At 41.6% G+C, this 17028-nt stretch overlaps 1 protein-coding gene across 1 annotated transcript in view; it reads left to right on the plus strand.

Annotated features, from left to right (window-relative positions):
* Positions 1-17028, plus strand: part of SAGE1 (sarcoma antigen 1) — a 68424-nt gene that overhangs the window by 31405 nt on the left and 19991 nt on the right. Inside the window, exons 6-9 of the mRNA XM_044682614.1 lie at positions 580-723; positions 7687-7838; positions 11705-11857; positions 15625-15757. Of these exons, the coding sequence (XP_044538549.1) occupies positions 580-723; positions 7687-7838; positions 11705-11857; positions 15625-15757 (582 nt within the window). The remainder of the gene's footprint in view (positions 1-579; positions 724-7686; positions 7839-11704; positions 11858-15624; positions 15758-17028) is intronic.

Consider the following 17028-nt stretch of genomic DNA (forward strand, 5'->3'; position numbering starts at 1 on the left):
GACAGGAGGGGAGGTTAGGTAGAGGTACAGACAGCTACACCAGCCCTATTTCCAACACTGAGTTTATTTACAGGTAGTCTGTCTGCTGCTTACCCCCATGAGGGTTATCCCTGAAATGTCTGCTATTAAGGCTTAGCTCAGGAAACTCTTCCCCACCCCACACACCTCAGGAAGCCCTCTCCAACTTCCCTTCCCTGTCCCCAGTTGTTAGGGTTCCCTCCCTTCTCACTTATTTTGTATTTGCTGTATCTGGGTATGTGTTGTTTACCCTAGGTGCCACCTCCTCTGGGAATCCTTTTCTGACTCCCTTCCTCCCCCCTCCTCTCCCAGCTAATGTTGGTGGCCCCAATGAGCTCCTTAAGGGCGAGGAATACTATTTATTTGATCTTTATATCCTGGTTCCTGTCAGTCAATCAAAGGAACATTATCAATTAAGCACTTACTATGTACCAGGCACACAGTAGGTGATTAATAAATATTTCGATTGAGTCCAATTGAAGGGCAGCTATACCCTGTAATGTGAGATTTTGTTTTAGTGAATCCTCTCACACTGGTACTCTTTCTTTCTCTTTGACCCAGGCCGCTCCTACTGCGTGAGGACACAGAAAATGCTGAATCAGTGCTTGGAATCTTTAGTTCAGAAAGTCCAGAGTGGCGTCGTTATTAACTTTGAAAAAGCAGGACCCGAATTGGTTGCTTTTACTGATGGGAGAGGGAAGAGAGGTAGGTAAGGAGAGGCAGATGGGCCACCAGCAGGTAGTATTGCCACCCCACTCCCCCCACAGCAGGTGCAGCCCCTGCTCCCCTTTGCTTGGCTTCAGGTTCTCTACCGAGAAATTGTCAGTCTTTTGTTGGTTAGGTGTGGTTCTGTGAAGGCCCATTAGAGTCCTGCCCTTGCCTCTTCACTGTGCTGCCATTTTCTTGTGAGTCAGTTGATGCATGGCAAGGCAGAGGGAGACAGAGAAGCGATTTTTGCCTAGTGCTCTTTCAGGCAGGAGAAAACAAGTCACATGGAAAATCCAATTTTTAGTCATTGAAAAAAGCCTCAAGGATACACAAGCATCAGGGTGCTCACGGCTCTGCTGTACCTGGTGCCACCATTTTGGGATTGTCTAATCCCCAGTCAACCCAAGAGCCTGCTTTAAGTATCTACCAGAGAGAGAGAGAGAGAGAGAGAGAGAGAGAGAGAGATCTGGCTATATCTCTCTATATCTCTAGCTATAGATGTTGTTGTTGTTGAGTAATTTTTCAGTCACATCCAACTCTTTGTGACCCCATCTGGGGTTTTCTTGGCAAAGATCCTAGAATAGTTTTCCATTTCCTTCTCCAGCTCATTTGGCAGATGAGGAAACTGAGGCAAACAGGGTGAAGTGACTTGCCCTGTGTCACATAGCTAGTAAATATCTGAGGCTGAATTTGAACTCAAAACTTCCTGACTTTAGGCCTAGTACTCTATTCATTGCACCACCTAGCTGCCCTCCATTTAGAGGCTCCACAATAAAGGACCCTCTTGAGATGGGCATTTAAAGGCCTTCACAGTCTGGTTCTAGGCCTAACTTTCTAGGTTTCATGTATGTCATTCCCATAAGTGATCTCTACCTTCTGCCTCAATACCCTGGAACACTCTCTCTTAGTGTCACATCTTTGAGTCCTTAACTTCCTTCAAAGCTCAATTCAGGTGTAGTCAGCCTCACTCTCTCTTCCAAGTCATCCAAGTCCAGTGGCAGGACAAAAGTCAGGATGACTGGCAATGGCCTAGAATAGAGGGGAAAAAGACTCATTTTAAAACATTTTAAAAACACAGTGACTTAATAAGGAGTAGTGTGATCATAAGGTCATAGATCTTTAACTGAAAGGGACCTATCTCAAAGGCCATTAAGTCAAAACTCCTATTATTTTATTAAGAGGTAGCATAGACTAATGACTAGGGAATTAGGCTTGGACTTGGAAAGAACTGGGTCAAAATTTCACTACATGTACTTGCTAGCTGTGTGACCCTGGGCAAGTCATTTAATCTCTGTCTGCCTCAATTTCCTAAACTGTAAAGTGAAATAATACTAGCACCTACCTTGCAGGGTTGTTGTGAAAATTAAACAAAATAATATTTGTAAAGTGCTTAGTACATTGTCTGGGACATATAAGCTTAATAAATGCCTAACCCAGGGTAACTAGATGGCCCAATGGATTGAGAATCAGGCCTAGAGATGGGAGGTCCTGAGTTCAAATCATGCCTCAAACACTTCCTAGCTGTGTGAACCTGGGTAAATCACTTAACCTCAATTGCCTATCCCTGATACTTGGTATTGAGTTTAAGACAGAAGGTATGGGGTTTTAATGTAAATTTTATTTTTTATTTTTCTTATTTTAATAACAAATTTCCACATAAATTTTTCAAAGTTATATAATTCATGTTGTCTCCCTCCCTCCTCTCCCTCCTCCCAGAGTTGATATGCAATTCGTTCTGGGTTACACATGTCTTATCGTGTAAAACATATTTCTATATTATTCATTTTATAAGTAAATAATCTTATAGAACCCAAACCCCCAAATCATGTACCCAAATAAACAAATGATAAATCAAATGTTTTCATTTGCATTTCTACTCCAATAGTTCTTTCTCTGGAGGTGGACAGCATTCTTTTTCATGCAGTCCCTCAGAATCATCCTGGATCATTGTATTGCTGTTAGTAGCAAAGTCTATTACATTTGCTTGTCCCACAATATTTTAGTTAGTGTGTATAATGTTCTTCTGGTTCTGCTTATTTCACTCTGCATCAGTTCATGGAGGTCTCTCCAGCTCTTTCTGAAATCATCCTGTTTATCATTCCCTTCAGCACAATAGTATTCCATCACCGTCATATTCCACAGTTTGTTCAGCCATTCCCCAGTCGATGGATACCTCTTTAGTTTCCAATTCTTTGCCACCACAAAGAGAACAGCTACAAATATTTTCGTACTAACAGGTCCTTTCCCATTTTTTTTAATCTCTTTGGGATACAAACCCAGTAGTGGTATTACTGGATCCAAAGGTCTGCATTCTTTTGTAGCCAGGAGGTATAGGTTTTAAAATACTAAAATAAAATAAATGCCTAACCCAGCTCTTTCCATCTCCAAGGCCAGCTTGCATTACCAGTTTGTCATAATTCCTCTTAGTGAAGCAGTAGGTGGCAGGACCAGGATTGGGACTCTGGTCCCCAGTTCCAAACCCAGCCTCTTTTTCATTGTACCCTGCCACTTGCCTCCATGAAAGCATTTTACACTGCCCCTTTTGTGACATAAAAACACTCTTGGGCATGGACAGTCTGACCTGGCAAAAGTTTGTGAGCCATTCTGTAAACCTCAGCTCTAGACAAAACACATTCATCTAGCTTCTGGCTAAATGTTTTTAGCAGCTTGTCTGAGCAATTCTTATTCCCCAAATCGGCCTTGGAGGATTTCCGTTAGACCTGGCCAAGTCCTCTCTGGCTGAAAACTGTAGATTGGCAATGGAGATTGCTATACAGTCTTTACTTCTGACTTGAGTAGGAAGAAGTGATGAGCTGAATGCTGTGGTCAGGTGTCACTAGGCCAAAGAGCCCCTCTTTATTCAAATACATCCATGGTGCTTTTGGTTTCTAAGTTATAGTCACTTGAGCCTTAATGGAACTCTCCCTTGTAACAAAGATAGAGAATGACCTCGTTGGGCAGTGTATACAGCATCCTGCCCCTGTGGTCCCTGCCTTTCTACTGAGAAGCCAGAGTTATGGGTTTATGGGTTATCTGCTCTCTGGAACCAAATGATGCAAAGTATGGTTTCCTTTTTTCTGTTTTAAAATATTTTATCTTGAGGTTTACAAACTGAAGATCAAATGATATCAGAGTGATAATATTATGATAACCAGAATTATAAGATCGCCAAGCCCATAATTTCTTGAGCAATATTCAATACACAGCAATTGGAAGAAAACATAAATGCTTGGGGTTTTGCTTATGTACAACAGTGACCAATATGGAAGGGTGTTTTGCATGACAGCAAAAATGGGGAGGGGGGGAGAAAACATAAATGCTTTCCTTTCCATGCACACTAGGGCCATTGGACCCATACAACATGGGGAGTTTTATTTATTTCTTTGGGACCATTAGGAATTTTTGAGGTAGTGTAGCCTGGTGGACGGCATGCTGGACTTGGAGTCAAGAAGACACTTATCATGTGTGTGAGCCTCTACTCCTCAGGCAACAGCCCTCACATTGCTATCTGGATTGAAATTAGAAGTCTTTCACATGGTAGAGCTATGCTTTCTCATTTTAATTGGCGTTCTCTCCAGTGCCCAATGGGGTCATTTGAGATGACTTTTTTCCTGGGGATTGAGAGCAGGTCATTTCAGTCATGCCATTCTAAAGGTACTGAAGAGTCAGGGTTGCAGAATGGCCAGACCCTTGGGTGCAAGGGTGGCTCACCTCTGACATATCCTGGAGTGCTGAGAGATCTTATACAGGTCATTTAGATTGCTCAGAGCTCCAGGGCTCTCTCAGACTTGAAATTGCCATTACCAGCGGCAGAGGGAGTTTCCACACTGGGATTTCCTTACAGTGATGAAATTTCAGATTCCAAACAACAAAAAAATGACAGGGTGAAGGATCAAAATGAATCTGTTTTGTGACAAAGACTTGCTTTGTCCCAGCGAAGGCAACTTGGTCTCATAAGAGCGCAATTACTCTACTATAACCAAACCATCATTTGGTCATTCAGATTCCTCATTTGTCACCTTGCTCCTGTATGATCAGCTGCCTTGATATCATTTTCCTAATGTTCTGTTTTCACATTTAACAACATTAGCGGGGCTATGGTCCTCTACTGGGTTTCAAACCAATGCTCCAATCTAATCATTAAGACAAGCAGAATGATTATCCTTTCCTATCAAATAACCTTCTCTAGAGCATTTTGTTGGACGCCTTCGTTCATGCTGAAGTGACAAAAATATCTATCAATTTGATTGGATTACATATTGCCGGGGTCAAACTAATGCTATGACTTCATCATTAAGACAAGCAGAGTGCTTATTATTTACCATGAAATAACCTTGAGACACCTTTGTTCACACTGAAAACAAGACATTGTCTAGAAGTTTGACCAGATATTACTAATGTGTTGCCGTTGAAATTATGTTTGACTAGCAAATCTGATTGCTTTATTTTTAATTGAATATTTTGCAATGAATGAAAATCCACCCTTTCCCTCACTCCTAAATTGAAAAAGAAAAGGAAAAAACCCTCTCACCAACTGTGCCTAGTCAACCAAAACAAATTTCCACATTGTTTACGTCCCAAAAATACGTGTCCACCTGCACACCAAATTCATCACCTTCTTGTCTGATGAAACATGATAGTTCTCTGAAATCCTAGTTCGTCATTGTGCTCTTAGGTCTTTCAGACTTGGTCTTTACAGACAACTGTCATTTTTATTATGGTACAAGTCATTCGCCTGGTCCTCCTCATTTTATCCTTCATCAGTTCCTAGGTTTTTGCGAAAACATTTCTTACAGCACAATAGTAGCCCTCATATTCATATACCATAGTTTGTGCAGCTGTTTCTCAATTAATGAACTCTCCCTTAACTTTCACTTCTTTGCTACCACAAAAAGAGCTGCTGCTTGAAATAATTTTGTAAAATGGATAATATGGAAATGGATTTTCAGTGATAATACCTGTATGACCCAGCGGCATTGCTTGTCAACTCCAGGAGAGGGGAGAGAAGACAACATGAATCATGTAACCACGAGAAACATTTTTTGAATAAAATAAATAAATATTTTTGTACGTAAGAGCTTTTTCCCTCTCTAATCTCTTCAGTGGTATAGATCTAGCAGTGGTGTTGCTGGGTCTAAGGATATACACACTTTAGTCACTTCTTGGGCATCATTTTGAAATTACCTTCCAGAATGGCTTGACCCATTTACAGCTTCACCAACAACGCATTACTGTACTATGTTTCCAAAGTCTCTTAATCATTTGTCATTTTCCTTTTTTAACATTTCTGTCCATCTGACCAATGAGAAGGAAAACCTTAGCATTGCTTTCATTTGTATTTCTCTCATTTTAGTACCTTTGAGCATTTTTTTATATGTGTTGATAGCTTGAATTTCTTCCTTTGAAAATTGCCTACAAGGGCAACTATGTTGCTCAGTGGAAGGAGAGCCAGGCCTAGAGACAAGAGGGGTCCTGGGTTCAAATCTGGTCTCAGACACTTCCTAGCTGTGTGACCCTGGGCAAGTCACTTAATCCCCACTGCCTAGCCCTTACCACTCTTCCCCCTTTAGGACCAATACATAGTATTGATTCTAAGATGGAAGGTAAGAGTAAAAGAGAAACAAAGAAAATTGTCTCTTCATATCCCTTGACTATATTTGAATCAATTCTTTGCGTGTCTTAGATGTGAGATCTTTAACAGAGAAATTTTATAAAGATTCTTCTTTTCTACCCTCTTCTCTGTTTCTAATTTTGACCCCATTGGTTTTCTTTGTACAAAATCTTCTAAATTTTATATGATCAAAATTTTCCTTTTACCTTCACTAAATCTCCTCTGTCCTTTGTTTGGTTATGAAACTATCCATAGATCCAAAAGGTAATTTTGACCTTGCTTCTCTAATTTGTTTATGGTGTCACTCTTTATGTTTAAGTCATATATCCATTAGGAGATTATTTTTTAAAAATGTTTTCCAATTACTTGTAAAAACAATTTAAAAAAACCCTTACCTTCCGTCTTAGAATACTGTGTATTGGTTTTAAGGCAGAAGAGCAAGGGCTAGGCAATGGAGGTTGCGTGACTTGTCCAGGGTCACACAGTAAAAATAATTTTTAACATTTGCTTTTTTAAATTTTGAGTTCTAAATTCCCTCCCTTACCTCCTCATTGAGAAATCAAGCAATTTTATTGAGGTCATCCATGTATAATTATGCAAAACATATTTCCATATTAGTCATGTTGTGAAAGAAAACAGACTGGCAAAAAAAAGGAAGAAAAAGAAAGCTTCAAAAGTTATGCTTGGATCTGACTCGGTCAGTTCTTTCTCTGGAGGTGGATAGCCTTTTTTATCCTAGAGACTTCAGAATTGTCTTGGATCCAATCTGAGAGGTATGAGGTGGTGCCTCAGAATTGTTTTCATTTGCATTTCTCTAATCAGTAGTGACTTAGAGCCCTTTTTCATATGGCTTTAGATAGCATTGATTACTTATTCTGAAAACTACCAGTTCATGTCCTCTGACCATTTATCAGTTGGGGAATGACTCCTGTTCTTACAGATTTGGGAGTTTATCTTTGATATGTGGCATGAAGTGTTGGTCTGTACCTAGTTTCTGTCAGACTTCTTTCCAGTTTTCCTGGCAGGTTTTTTCCATTAGTGAGTTTGTACTGTGGTAAACTGGAGTCTGAGTTTGTCACACTTTAGACTGCGGTATTCATTTGCTTCTGTATGCCTAATCAGTGCCACTGATCTCTCTCTCTACACCAGTACCAAATCATTTTTGCTGATTATTGCTGTTTGCTCTGTTTTTTAATGAGGTACATAAGCGTTAGAGCCATCAAGTGTAAAAGATGCTTCACCCAACCCACGTATGACCACTTTGCAAGCTAAGCTGTCATCCTGGAATCCTGATCAAGTTCTTAAATACTCTTCCTGACTGATCTTTTCCAACTCTTGTGTCCTCTTAGAGTTCTACAAGACAACAAAACCCACTTTCCATCAGCCATGGCACAACTGTCGAAAGCTCATTTATGTGCGCCCTAACCCTAAAACTGGGGTTCCTATTGGACACTGGCCAATTCCGGAATCTTTTTGGCCTGATCAGAACTCACCTACCCTGGTAAGTATCTTAAGACAAAGGGAGAAAGACAGTTTCCATTTTTTTATTTGCTAGTTTCAGTGAACACCTTTCTAAAAGAATTCTGGGAAATAGGTATTACCAAATGCTACCTAGGCCTCCTGGGGAACAGACAGGAAGTAAGAATAGTGATCTTTTTCAAAACCAATGTGACGAAAATTAGAAGGGAAGCAACAAATTGGGAAAACATTTTTATAACAAATTTCTCTGACAGGTCTAATTTTTCAACTATACAAAGAATAAAGTAAAATTTATAAGAAATCAAATCACTCCCCAATTGACAAATGGTCAGAGGATATGGACAGTTTTCAGATCAAGAAATCAAAACTGTCAATAATCATATGAAAAAATGTTCTAAATCCCTCTTGATTAGAGAAATACAAATCAAAACAACTCTGAGGTACCACATTATACCTAGCAGATTGGCCAATATGACAGTAAAGAAAAATAATAAATGTTGGAAGGGAATGTGGCAAAATTGGGACACTTACGCATTGCTGGTGGAGTTGTGAATTGATCCAATGATTCTGGAAGGCAGTTTGGAATCATGTCCAAAGGGCTTTAAAAGATTTCATGTCCTTTGATCCAGCCACACCACTACTGGGTTTGTATCCCAAAGAGATAAAAAAATGGGAAAGGATCTGTTTGTACAAAAATATTTATAGCTGCCCTTTTTGTGGTGGCAAAAAATTGGAAAATAATGGGATGCCCCTCGATTGGGGAATGGCTGAACAAATTGTGGTATGTGATGGTGATGGAATATATTATTGTGCTATAAGGAATGATGAATTCATGGATTTCAATAAGAGCTGGAAAGACCTCCAGGAACTGATACAGAGTGAAATGAGCAGAACTGGGAGAACACTATACACAGTAATTAAAACATTGTGGAATGATTAAATGTGAGAGACTTTGCTACTAACGGCAATACAACGATCCAAGACAATTCTGAGGGACTTATGAGAAAGAATGCTATCCATAGCTAGTGGAAAAAAATGTGGGAGTAGAAACACAGAAGAAAAACACATGATTTATCACTGGTTTATTTGGGGGTTTGGTTTTAAAGGATTGCTCTTTTACAAAAATGAATAATAAGGAAACAGGTTTTGAGTGATAATATATGTATAACCCAGTGGAATTTCTTGTCAGTTCCAGGAGTGGGGAGGGAAGAAGGGAGGGAGACAAGAATCATGTAACCATGAAGAAAATGTTAAAATTAAATTTAAAATTTAAAAAAAAAATAGTGGATTTAAAAAGACTTTCCTTTTAATGGCCATGTGAGGTACAATGTGATGATTACCGTCTCCAGTTTGCAGAGAAGGAAACCGAGGCCCGAGAGATTCAGGGACTACCTGAAGTAGCAAAATAAAAGAACTGGCATTCAAACATAGGCCTCTTCTGTTTTCAGGGCCAATTTGCTTTCTCTCCTTTGTATCAGGCTGATCTTGTCATTTGTGTGTATGCGGCTGCAGTAACTCCTTTTGGACACCAGAGGGTGCCAAGTGAATCCCAGGCTTCCCTTTTGTCCCCACTGCTCTAAATGCAAATGCAGAGTCTGGATAAAGCCTACCCTTTTTTGTGTGGTCTGGACCCCTTTGGCAGGCTGGCAGGCAGGCAATCTGGTGAAGCCTAAGGGCTCTTTTCTCTACATAATACTTTTAAATACATAAATATAATACAAAGAGTTCTTCCTTTCTCCAAAGGAAGCTAATTATATTGAAATATGGTTGTCCAGGGGCCAGCCAGGTGGCTCAATAGATTGAAAACCAGGCCCACAGACCAGAGGTCCTGGGCTCAAACGTGGCCTCAGACACTTCCTAGCTGTGTGACCCTGGACGAGTCACTTAATCCCCATTGCCTAGCCCTTACCACTCTTCTGTCTTAGAACAATATTGATTGCTTATTGATTGTCTTAGAACACAGTATTGATTCTAAGATGGAAGATAAGGGTTTTTAAATAATAATAAAATTAATGTAGTCATCAAAACATTTTTTAAGTGTCAGGCCTCTAATTAAATACTCCTGGTTTAGAGTAAAAGTCCCTGCTGCACAGGAACACTGAAAACGTTTCCCCATGGTGCACTTCTGGGGGTATAGCTCTTAGGTCCCTAACTGGGCCTAATAACCCACAGCCCAGAGTAGGAATGAATGAATTAGCAGTTTTAGGCCTTAGAATGGGTGTTCTGCTTCTGCATCTTCCCCTTCTGCTTTCTACACAATCTTAATTGGTTCCTTCCTTTGACAAAAGCACCCAAACAGCTGTTCTTGAGCTTATCAGTTACCTCCCAGAATTGAACCTGATGGTCTAAATGTGATTTGACTTGGATTGAGAATACAGTAGGGCTGTTGTCATTGTTTAGTTGTGACCCTGTGGACCATAGCATGCCAATACTGTCCATGAGATTTTCTTGGCAAAGATAAGGAGGTGGTTTGCCATTTCCTTTTCCAGTGGATTAAGGCAAACAGGTTAAATGACTTATCCAGGGTCACACAGTGACTTAGTGTCTGAGGCCAGATCTGAACTTGGGTCTTCCTGACTCTAGGCCAGTGATGGCAAACCTATGACATGTGTGTCAGCACTGACACACATAGCCATTTTTGATGGCACACGGCCACATACAGAGAAGTATGGGGCCACATGCTGAGGATGAAACCTTTGCTGTAGTGTAGTGTAGTGTAGACACTCTGTGTACTATAGATGACAATTCTACCTATATTAATTTACCTATTTGGGTTTATTAAATACAGTTATATATTACAATTATACATTTTTGTTATCTAAACTATAAATATTGCAAAATTATGGTGTTTTTTTTAAACCCTTGCCTTTCATCTTAGAGTCAATACTGTGTATTGGCTCCTAGGTGGAAGAATGGTAAGGGTAGGCAATGGGGTTAAGTGACTTGCCCAGGGTCACCCAGCTGGGAAGTGTCTGAGATCAGATTTGAACCTAGGACCTGACGTCTCTAGGGCTGGCTCTCAATCCACCGAGCTACCCAGCTGCCCCCAACTTATGTTTTGTTTTTTTTTTTCTCAAAGTGGCACACCACCTGAGTTATGCTCAGTTTTTTGGCAAATTTTGACACACCAAGCTCAAAACGTTGCCCATCACTGCTTTAGGCCTAGCACTCTATTCACTGAACTACCTAGCTGCCCCTCTTAATGTAGCCCAAGATCCAGTTCTTTCATTTATTTTTCTTTGTCAGTGTCTCAAGGCCTACTGTTCTCTCAACAAAATCCTCATTGGCTTTCTCTTGCCCTGACTACTTACCTTGGTGCCAAGACACTGTTTGGTCAACCTCTAACCTTACAATACAAGCTTGGCCTGGATTCCTCAGGGAGGTTCAGTTAAGGCCCTCTCCCTTGAATTCTAATGAAGTCACATGTTTGGGGGCTCCTTCCTTCATTGGTCATGCTATCATTTCAGTTTGATTTGACTTAATATGTCATTTGGTGATGGAGATGAATAGTCTGACACCTGTGGAAAATATTGCTCATGCCTGGAGATCTTGTAATACTATGTGAGCACTAGAAAAGAACACCAAGTGAGGAGCAGCTAGGCCACTCGGTGGATAGAGAGCCAAGTCTGGAGATGGAAGGCCCTGGGTCCTGGGTTCAGATCTGGCCCCAAATAATTCCTAGCCTCAGACAAGTCACTTAACCTCCATTGCCTAGCTAGCCCTTGCCACTTTTCTTCCATATATATATAGTATAGTATAGATTCTTCAACAGAAGGTCAGGGTTTTAATTTTAAAAACCACACACAAAGTATGACTGGATCATTTAAACAGAGATCGTGAAGGAGTTCACTTGGCAGTAACAAATGGTCTTGTTCCTCTGCCCTTCAGCCTCCTCGGACAGCTCACCCAGTTGTGCGATTCTTCTGTGTAGACCATGAGCCCATGCTCATCGAGAAACTGCCTTTTGACAAGTACGAACTTGAACCTTCACACCTAACTCAACACATCTTGGAACGGAAGTCACCTCAGACTTGCTGGCAGGTACTTGACCTTCACCTGGTAACATATACATGCTGAACCTTTCTAGGACTGGGTCATCATTCTCTTCAGTTTCCTTGCTTAGAATGGAAGAAATTCTCCGCGGCCTAGAAAGGAAAATGACATTTATTGCAAATTCCCACAAAGAGCTCCCGTAGCCAAGCAAGTGGTTTTAGGGCTTAATGTGTATCGTTAGTCTCTTCTGTTGTGCCCGGTAATAAGCAACAGTCCTAGCAGAGGCAGAGGGCTGCTCTCAGGGTCAGGGATGTTTGGGTATAAAACTCCTCTGATGCCTGCTAGTTATGTGTCCCTGGACAAGTCACAGACTCTCCAAGATTCAGGCAAACTCCATCAACTTCTTTGGTATCAAGAGTTTTCCCTGAAGTAAACCACAAGTCCCTGCCATATTGACTATAGCTCTCTTTAGAGAGCACCTTTCACTTACTCCCTTTGTGACCACTTCTTATGTTAAATGAAGAGATGGGGAGGGCGTGGCCTAGATGACCTCCAAAGGCCTTTCCCTTTCTGTGCCAATGATTTCCAGGTCTCTCCACTTCTTTCTGAAATCATACAGTTCATTATTCCTTACAGCATAATAGTACTCCATCACCATCATATACCAACATTTTTTGGCCATTCCCCAATTGAGGGACTCCCTTTAGATTCCAATTCTTTCAGGCAATTCTCTAAGACTCCAACTTAGACCTGATATACTTTGCACATATACTTCAATGGAAGGAAATTCCCCGCCTTGAGAATGAGATCACAGTCCAGGCCTTTTAGCCCTCCCAAACTAACTAAAATCATATTTTTGGTTTAAATTTAGCTTTTTCATGGATTTTTTTTTAATGTGTCCTCTCTAAATGAACCTAAGAAATTTTGTTCCTTTGTATAATCATAATACTGATGATAACTCCCATTTTATGCAGCAACACAAGCTTGCAAAGCTTGCTGACAACCATATTTTCTATCATACATTATATTCCCTATATTTTGGTTTTGAGTTTTGAAGGGGCAAGGTTCTAGTTGACTCCATGTGTACTGAAGAGAAAGGGAGATAGGATAAAGAGTAAGAAGCAAGGAAATTTGGCAAGGCTAAAAGAGATGAATGAGGAGCCAGAAATTTGGAAAAGCTCCATTGGCATAAATTATTTATGGTGTGCTGCAATCAATTCCCATACAAACCAAGAAAGTTATTTCCCTTTCTTAGAATCATTGGATTGAGCTTTGTGGGGGGCCATCTGATTGCCTCCTCATGGCGGTCACGAGACTAAACCCCAGTTGGGTCTTCTATTTAAGTTGCTGTATGTCTCAGTTACTCTTCTTGTAATCTAATGTATATAGTTGAAATTCTTAACCCTGTGATCTCATTGATATGGGTGTCCCTTCCAGTGGTGTGGATCATATCCCCTCCATGCCTGTCAAGCCTATAATGACTAATCCTTGGCCTCACACATGGGACCCTTGCTCTAATATTGGAATGTTCTCATGACAGTTGGCTATTGTAAGATTAAAATTAAAACCCAATACCAGGTATTATGTTTTATAAGATTTATTAATAAGCACTTGAAGTAGAGGAAACAAAAAGACAAAAGTAAAAGCCTGAGTAAAGAGAAGTCTTCCCGACCACATTAATGGGAGAAGAGAGTGTGAGGGCAGGATTACAGAAGCTTTATCTCCAAAACGTAAGGACATAACATGAGAACGAAAGTGGGACTCTGGGAAATGGAGTCCTGGGGTACAAAAATTCTAATTACACACTATCACCTCTTGCCCTCAGTATATGACTGGCCTACCTCCTCTTGTTCCTGGATGATGATATCTTTTATGTCATGCTATTCATGTCATTGATTATTGGCAATACAGTTGATTCACTCAACTGAAGCCCATGATAAGTCTCTCTATACATCCCCCTTTGGGTGACCTACGATTCTGATTCTTTGGAGATTTTGGTATTCCCTAGCATACAGAAGGTAGGAGGTGACGGTTGCACACTTCCCTCACCTTTGTCAAGCCATACATTTGGAGTGTTATGTTCAATTCTGGATGCTACATTTTAGGAGGGATGAGCTACAGAGTGCCCAGAGGAGGGCCACCAGGATGATGAGAAGACGGGGGACTATGTCATACAATGGGTGGAAGGAACTAAGAACACTTAGCTTGAAGGAGAAGAAACTGGGCAAGGGTTGGAGAGAGGGATGTGCAAGTCATCTTTAGTAATCTGTGCAAGAAGAGAATCAAAGTTGTCCCACTTGGTCCAGAGGGTAGAATTAAGAGCAATGGACAGAACTTACAAAGAGGTCAATTTTAGCTCAGTGGAAAGAAAAACTGTCCAACAATAAATTGGCAGAAGTAGGATGGGCCACCTCAGAAGGCAAGTGGACTTGGGCTTCTAGTCTTTGCTTTAAGACTTTCTGTTTCCTAGAAGTCTTCATGCTAAAGCTGGATGATCACTTCACAGGGATAATGTGGGGGATTTTCATTCCACCATAGTTTGGACTAGGTATTCCATTCCAACTTTGATTCTGTGCTGCCATGAAGGGCTTGGAATATCAAGCAAAAGTGTATATGGACTAAATTGGATAGGCAGTGGGGAACCATTATCAAAGGTTTTTCAAGTAAAGGGGGGAGAGATGACATGATCAGGCTTGTGAATTAAGAGGGTTACTTTGTGGAGTAATGGGAAGGAAGATAGTTTACTCCTGTGAGGGATCCTGAGCAGGTTCCCTCTGTAAAATGAGAGGGATGGACTTAGTGACCTCTAAGGTCCCTTCTAGTGGTGGTGGTGGCAGCAGTAACAGATGTGTGGGCCTATGACTATGACCAGGGGGGAGAGGGAGGAGCCAGAGAAGCAGCTGGTGTGTTCATGGGGGTAATATTAGGAACTCCTTATCAGGGAAGTCAGGAATTCTGGATTATAGAATGGCGATTGAGTGGTAATGTTATGATCAGGAGAGACTTTGAGGTCATTTTCCCCCCACCCTTAATTTTACAGACAAAAACATAAGCTCCTTTTGGAAGGACTGAATCATTTTTGTTGTCATCTTTCCAGGCCTAATACAGTGCACAGAGGGGATACCCAATAAATGCTTGTTGGTTGATTGAAGAAACAAAGGCCCAGAGAGAGAAACTTGTCCAGGGCCACAGGGAATACACTATATAGCTGGGCTCTGAACTCAGTTCCTGATTCCAGACCCATTAGTCTTCTTGTTGTTCATACTTGCTGACCTTCATACCCTCAAAGAGAAATGGAATTCCCATTTGATGCAAACAAATGCCTTCTTATTGCCCCATCCTCCTTTCAGTTGGAAATTGTGATCTTTTTGGTGAGGAGAAAGATTGGCAGTGGAGTACTTTTTAGCTGATACATATGCTCTGCCCAAAATAACCAAAGGCTTTTGTTGTGTTCAGGAGGAGACATTGTGGTATGGTACAAAGGGTACTGAGTTCAGATGGAGAGCCTGGGCTCTAACCCTGGGCCACCTTGGACAAAGCCATCTCATCTCTTGGGAAGCCCAGTTTCTTTAGCTGTAAAATGGAACTGACCAACCTATGACTCCCTCCATTTTAGGGGTGGTGCTGGGGAAGATGCTTCATGAACCTGAGAGCACAGTGGGGCTGAGAGCTGATTGTGTGCACGTTTTTCAGTATGTTGCTCTGCATTGGTTTTCGATAGCATCTCCAGAACATATGCTCTCTGCTGGACCCTGGGCCCTCCCTGACCAAGAAAGCCTTCCCACTCATGATGGTGCCTTCCTCTGTCTTCTTAGGTATTCGTGGCCAGCAGCGGGAAGCACAGTGAACTGGAACACCCTTTTGGGTACCTAAAGGCGAGCACCACCTTATCATGTGTCAATCTCTTCATCCTGCCTTACAACTACCCTGTCTTGCTCCCACTTTTAGGTAGGTGATATGCACCCTTTGGAACTGTCTTGCAAAGGAAAGAAGAAAAGTGCCCTTTGTTATGTTTGGGGTTGGAAACAAAAGACCTACCCCTTATTCTACACCGTTAGTAACCCGTTAGTAAAGAATCAGAGGGATCCTTTCATTTTGTTAGCTCCTCAGCACACAGAATCTGGTATCTCGGTGGCCACCTTTTCCAACTCATGACTGAACAAGAACGCATCCAGCCTTTGCTTGTAGACCTTCGGTGGGAGTGTTGCGGTGGGGAAAGAGGGAACTCACTATCTCCCAAGCCAGCCTCTCCCCCTTTAGGACCCAAGCCGCTGCTCCAGTGGCTTTTTGTGTAAAGTGGACCTCATGTCCTTACTCTTTGCCTGCCACAGAAAGCCTGTCTGGCTTGTGGAGCTTCCCAAGACCAGGACAGGTGTGGCAAGAGAAGTATTCGAGTACTAAGACCTGCTTGTCTTGCCCAGATGCTTCAGAGAGCCACAGCAGAGGTGGTGGTCCTTGCCAGTACTGCCTTTGACCTCTGTCCCCATCATCCTGAGGGAAGGAAAATGGAGCCATCTTGTTCCTAGCTGACTAGCCTGAGAGTTTTAGCTGAAGTATTCTGACCTACTGCATTAGAGTATCCATCTCACCATTTTGTGAAAATAGTCAAGCTCCAAGGTTTTTCTTTTCTTCATAAAGGAATTCAGGCTATAAATTCTCCTTGGGGGACAATAACCATAGCAAGACATCGCTTTAAAGGAAGGGGTTTTTTGGTACTGTACCTTTTCCCTGGAACATCCACATGATTTTATTGGGTGTTAAGGATTTTCTGAAAGTGCAGATCTGACCATGTTACCCTCTATTCTGTAAAGTCAGATGGCTCCCCATTACTCATAGGATCATGTATAAAGATCTATGATGCCTCTCCCATCCTAGCCCCTTCCTGCCTTTCCATTCTTCATTCTTTATGCCCATCCACAATCCAGCTACACTGGCCATCTGCTTGTCTTCCATACATGACATCCTGCCTTGCATTGGCTGTCCCCTCCATGCAGAGTGCTTGACCCCTCACCCCTGTCTCCTCCATTGCCAAGCCTCCTTTAGGATTTAGTTCGGATCTCCCCTTCTGTAGGAGGCTACTCTTCTTCCCATGTCCCTGCCTTCCCTGGGAGATTTCTTCCCTCTGAGCTCTCTGTGTAATCTTGTATATCCATATTTAGTTATTTATTTGCACACCTCCTCCTCCTCCTCTGGTGGAAGGAGAGACCCTGGAGGGTGAA

Source organism: Gracilinanus agilis, chromosome X, assembly GCF_016433145.1.
Source record: "Gracilinanus agilis isolate LMUSP501 chromosome X, AgileGrace, whole genome shotgun sequence".
Classification (NCBI taxonomy): domain Eukaryota; kingdom Metazoa; phylum Chordata; class Mammalia; order Didelphimorphia; family Didelphidae; genus Gracilinanus; species Gracilinanus agilis.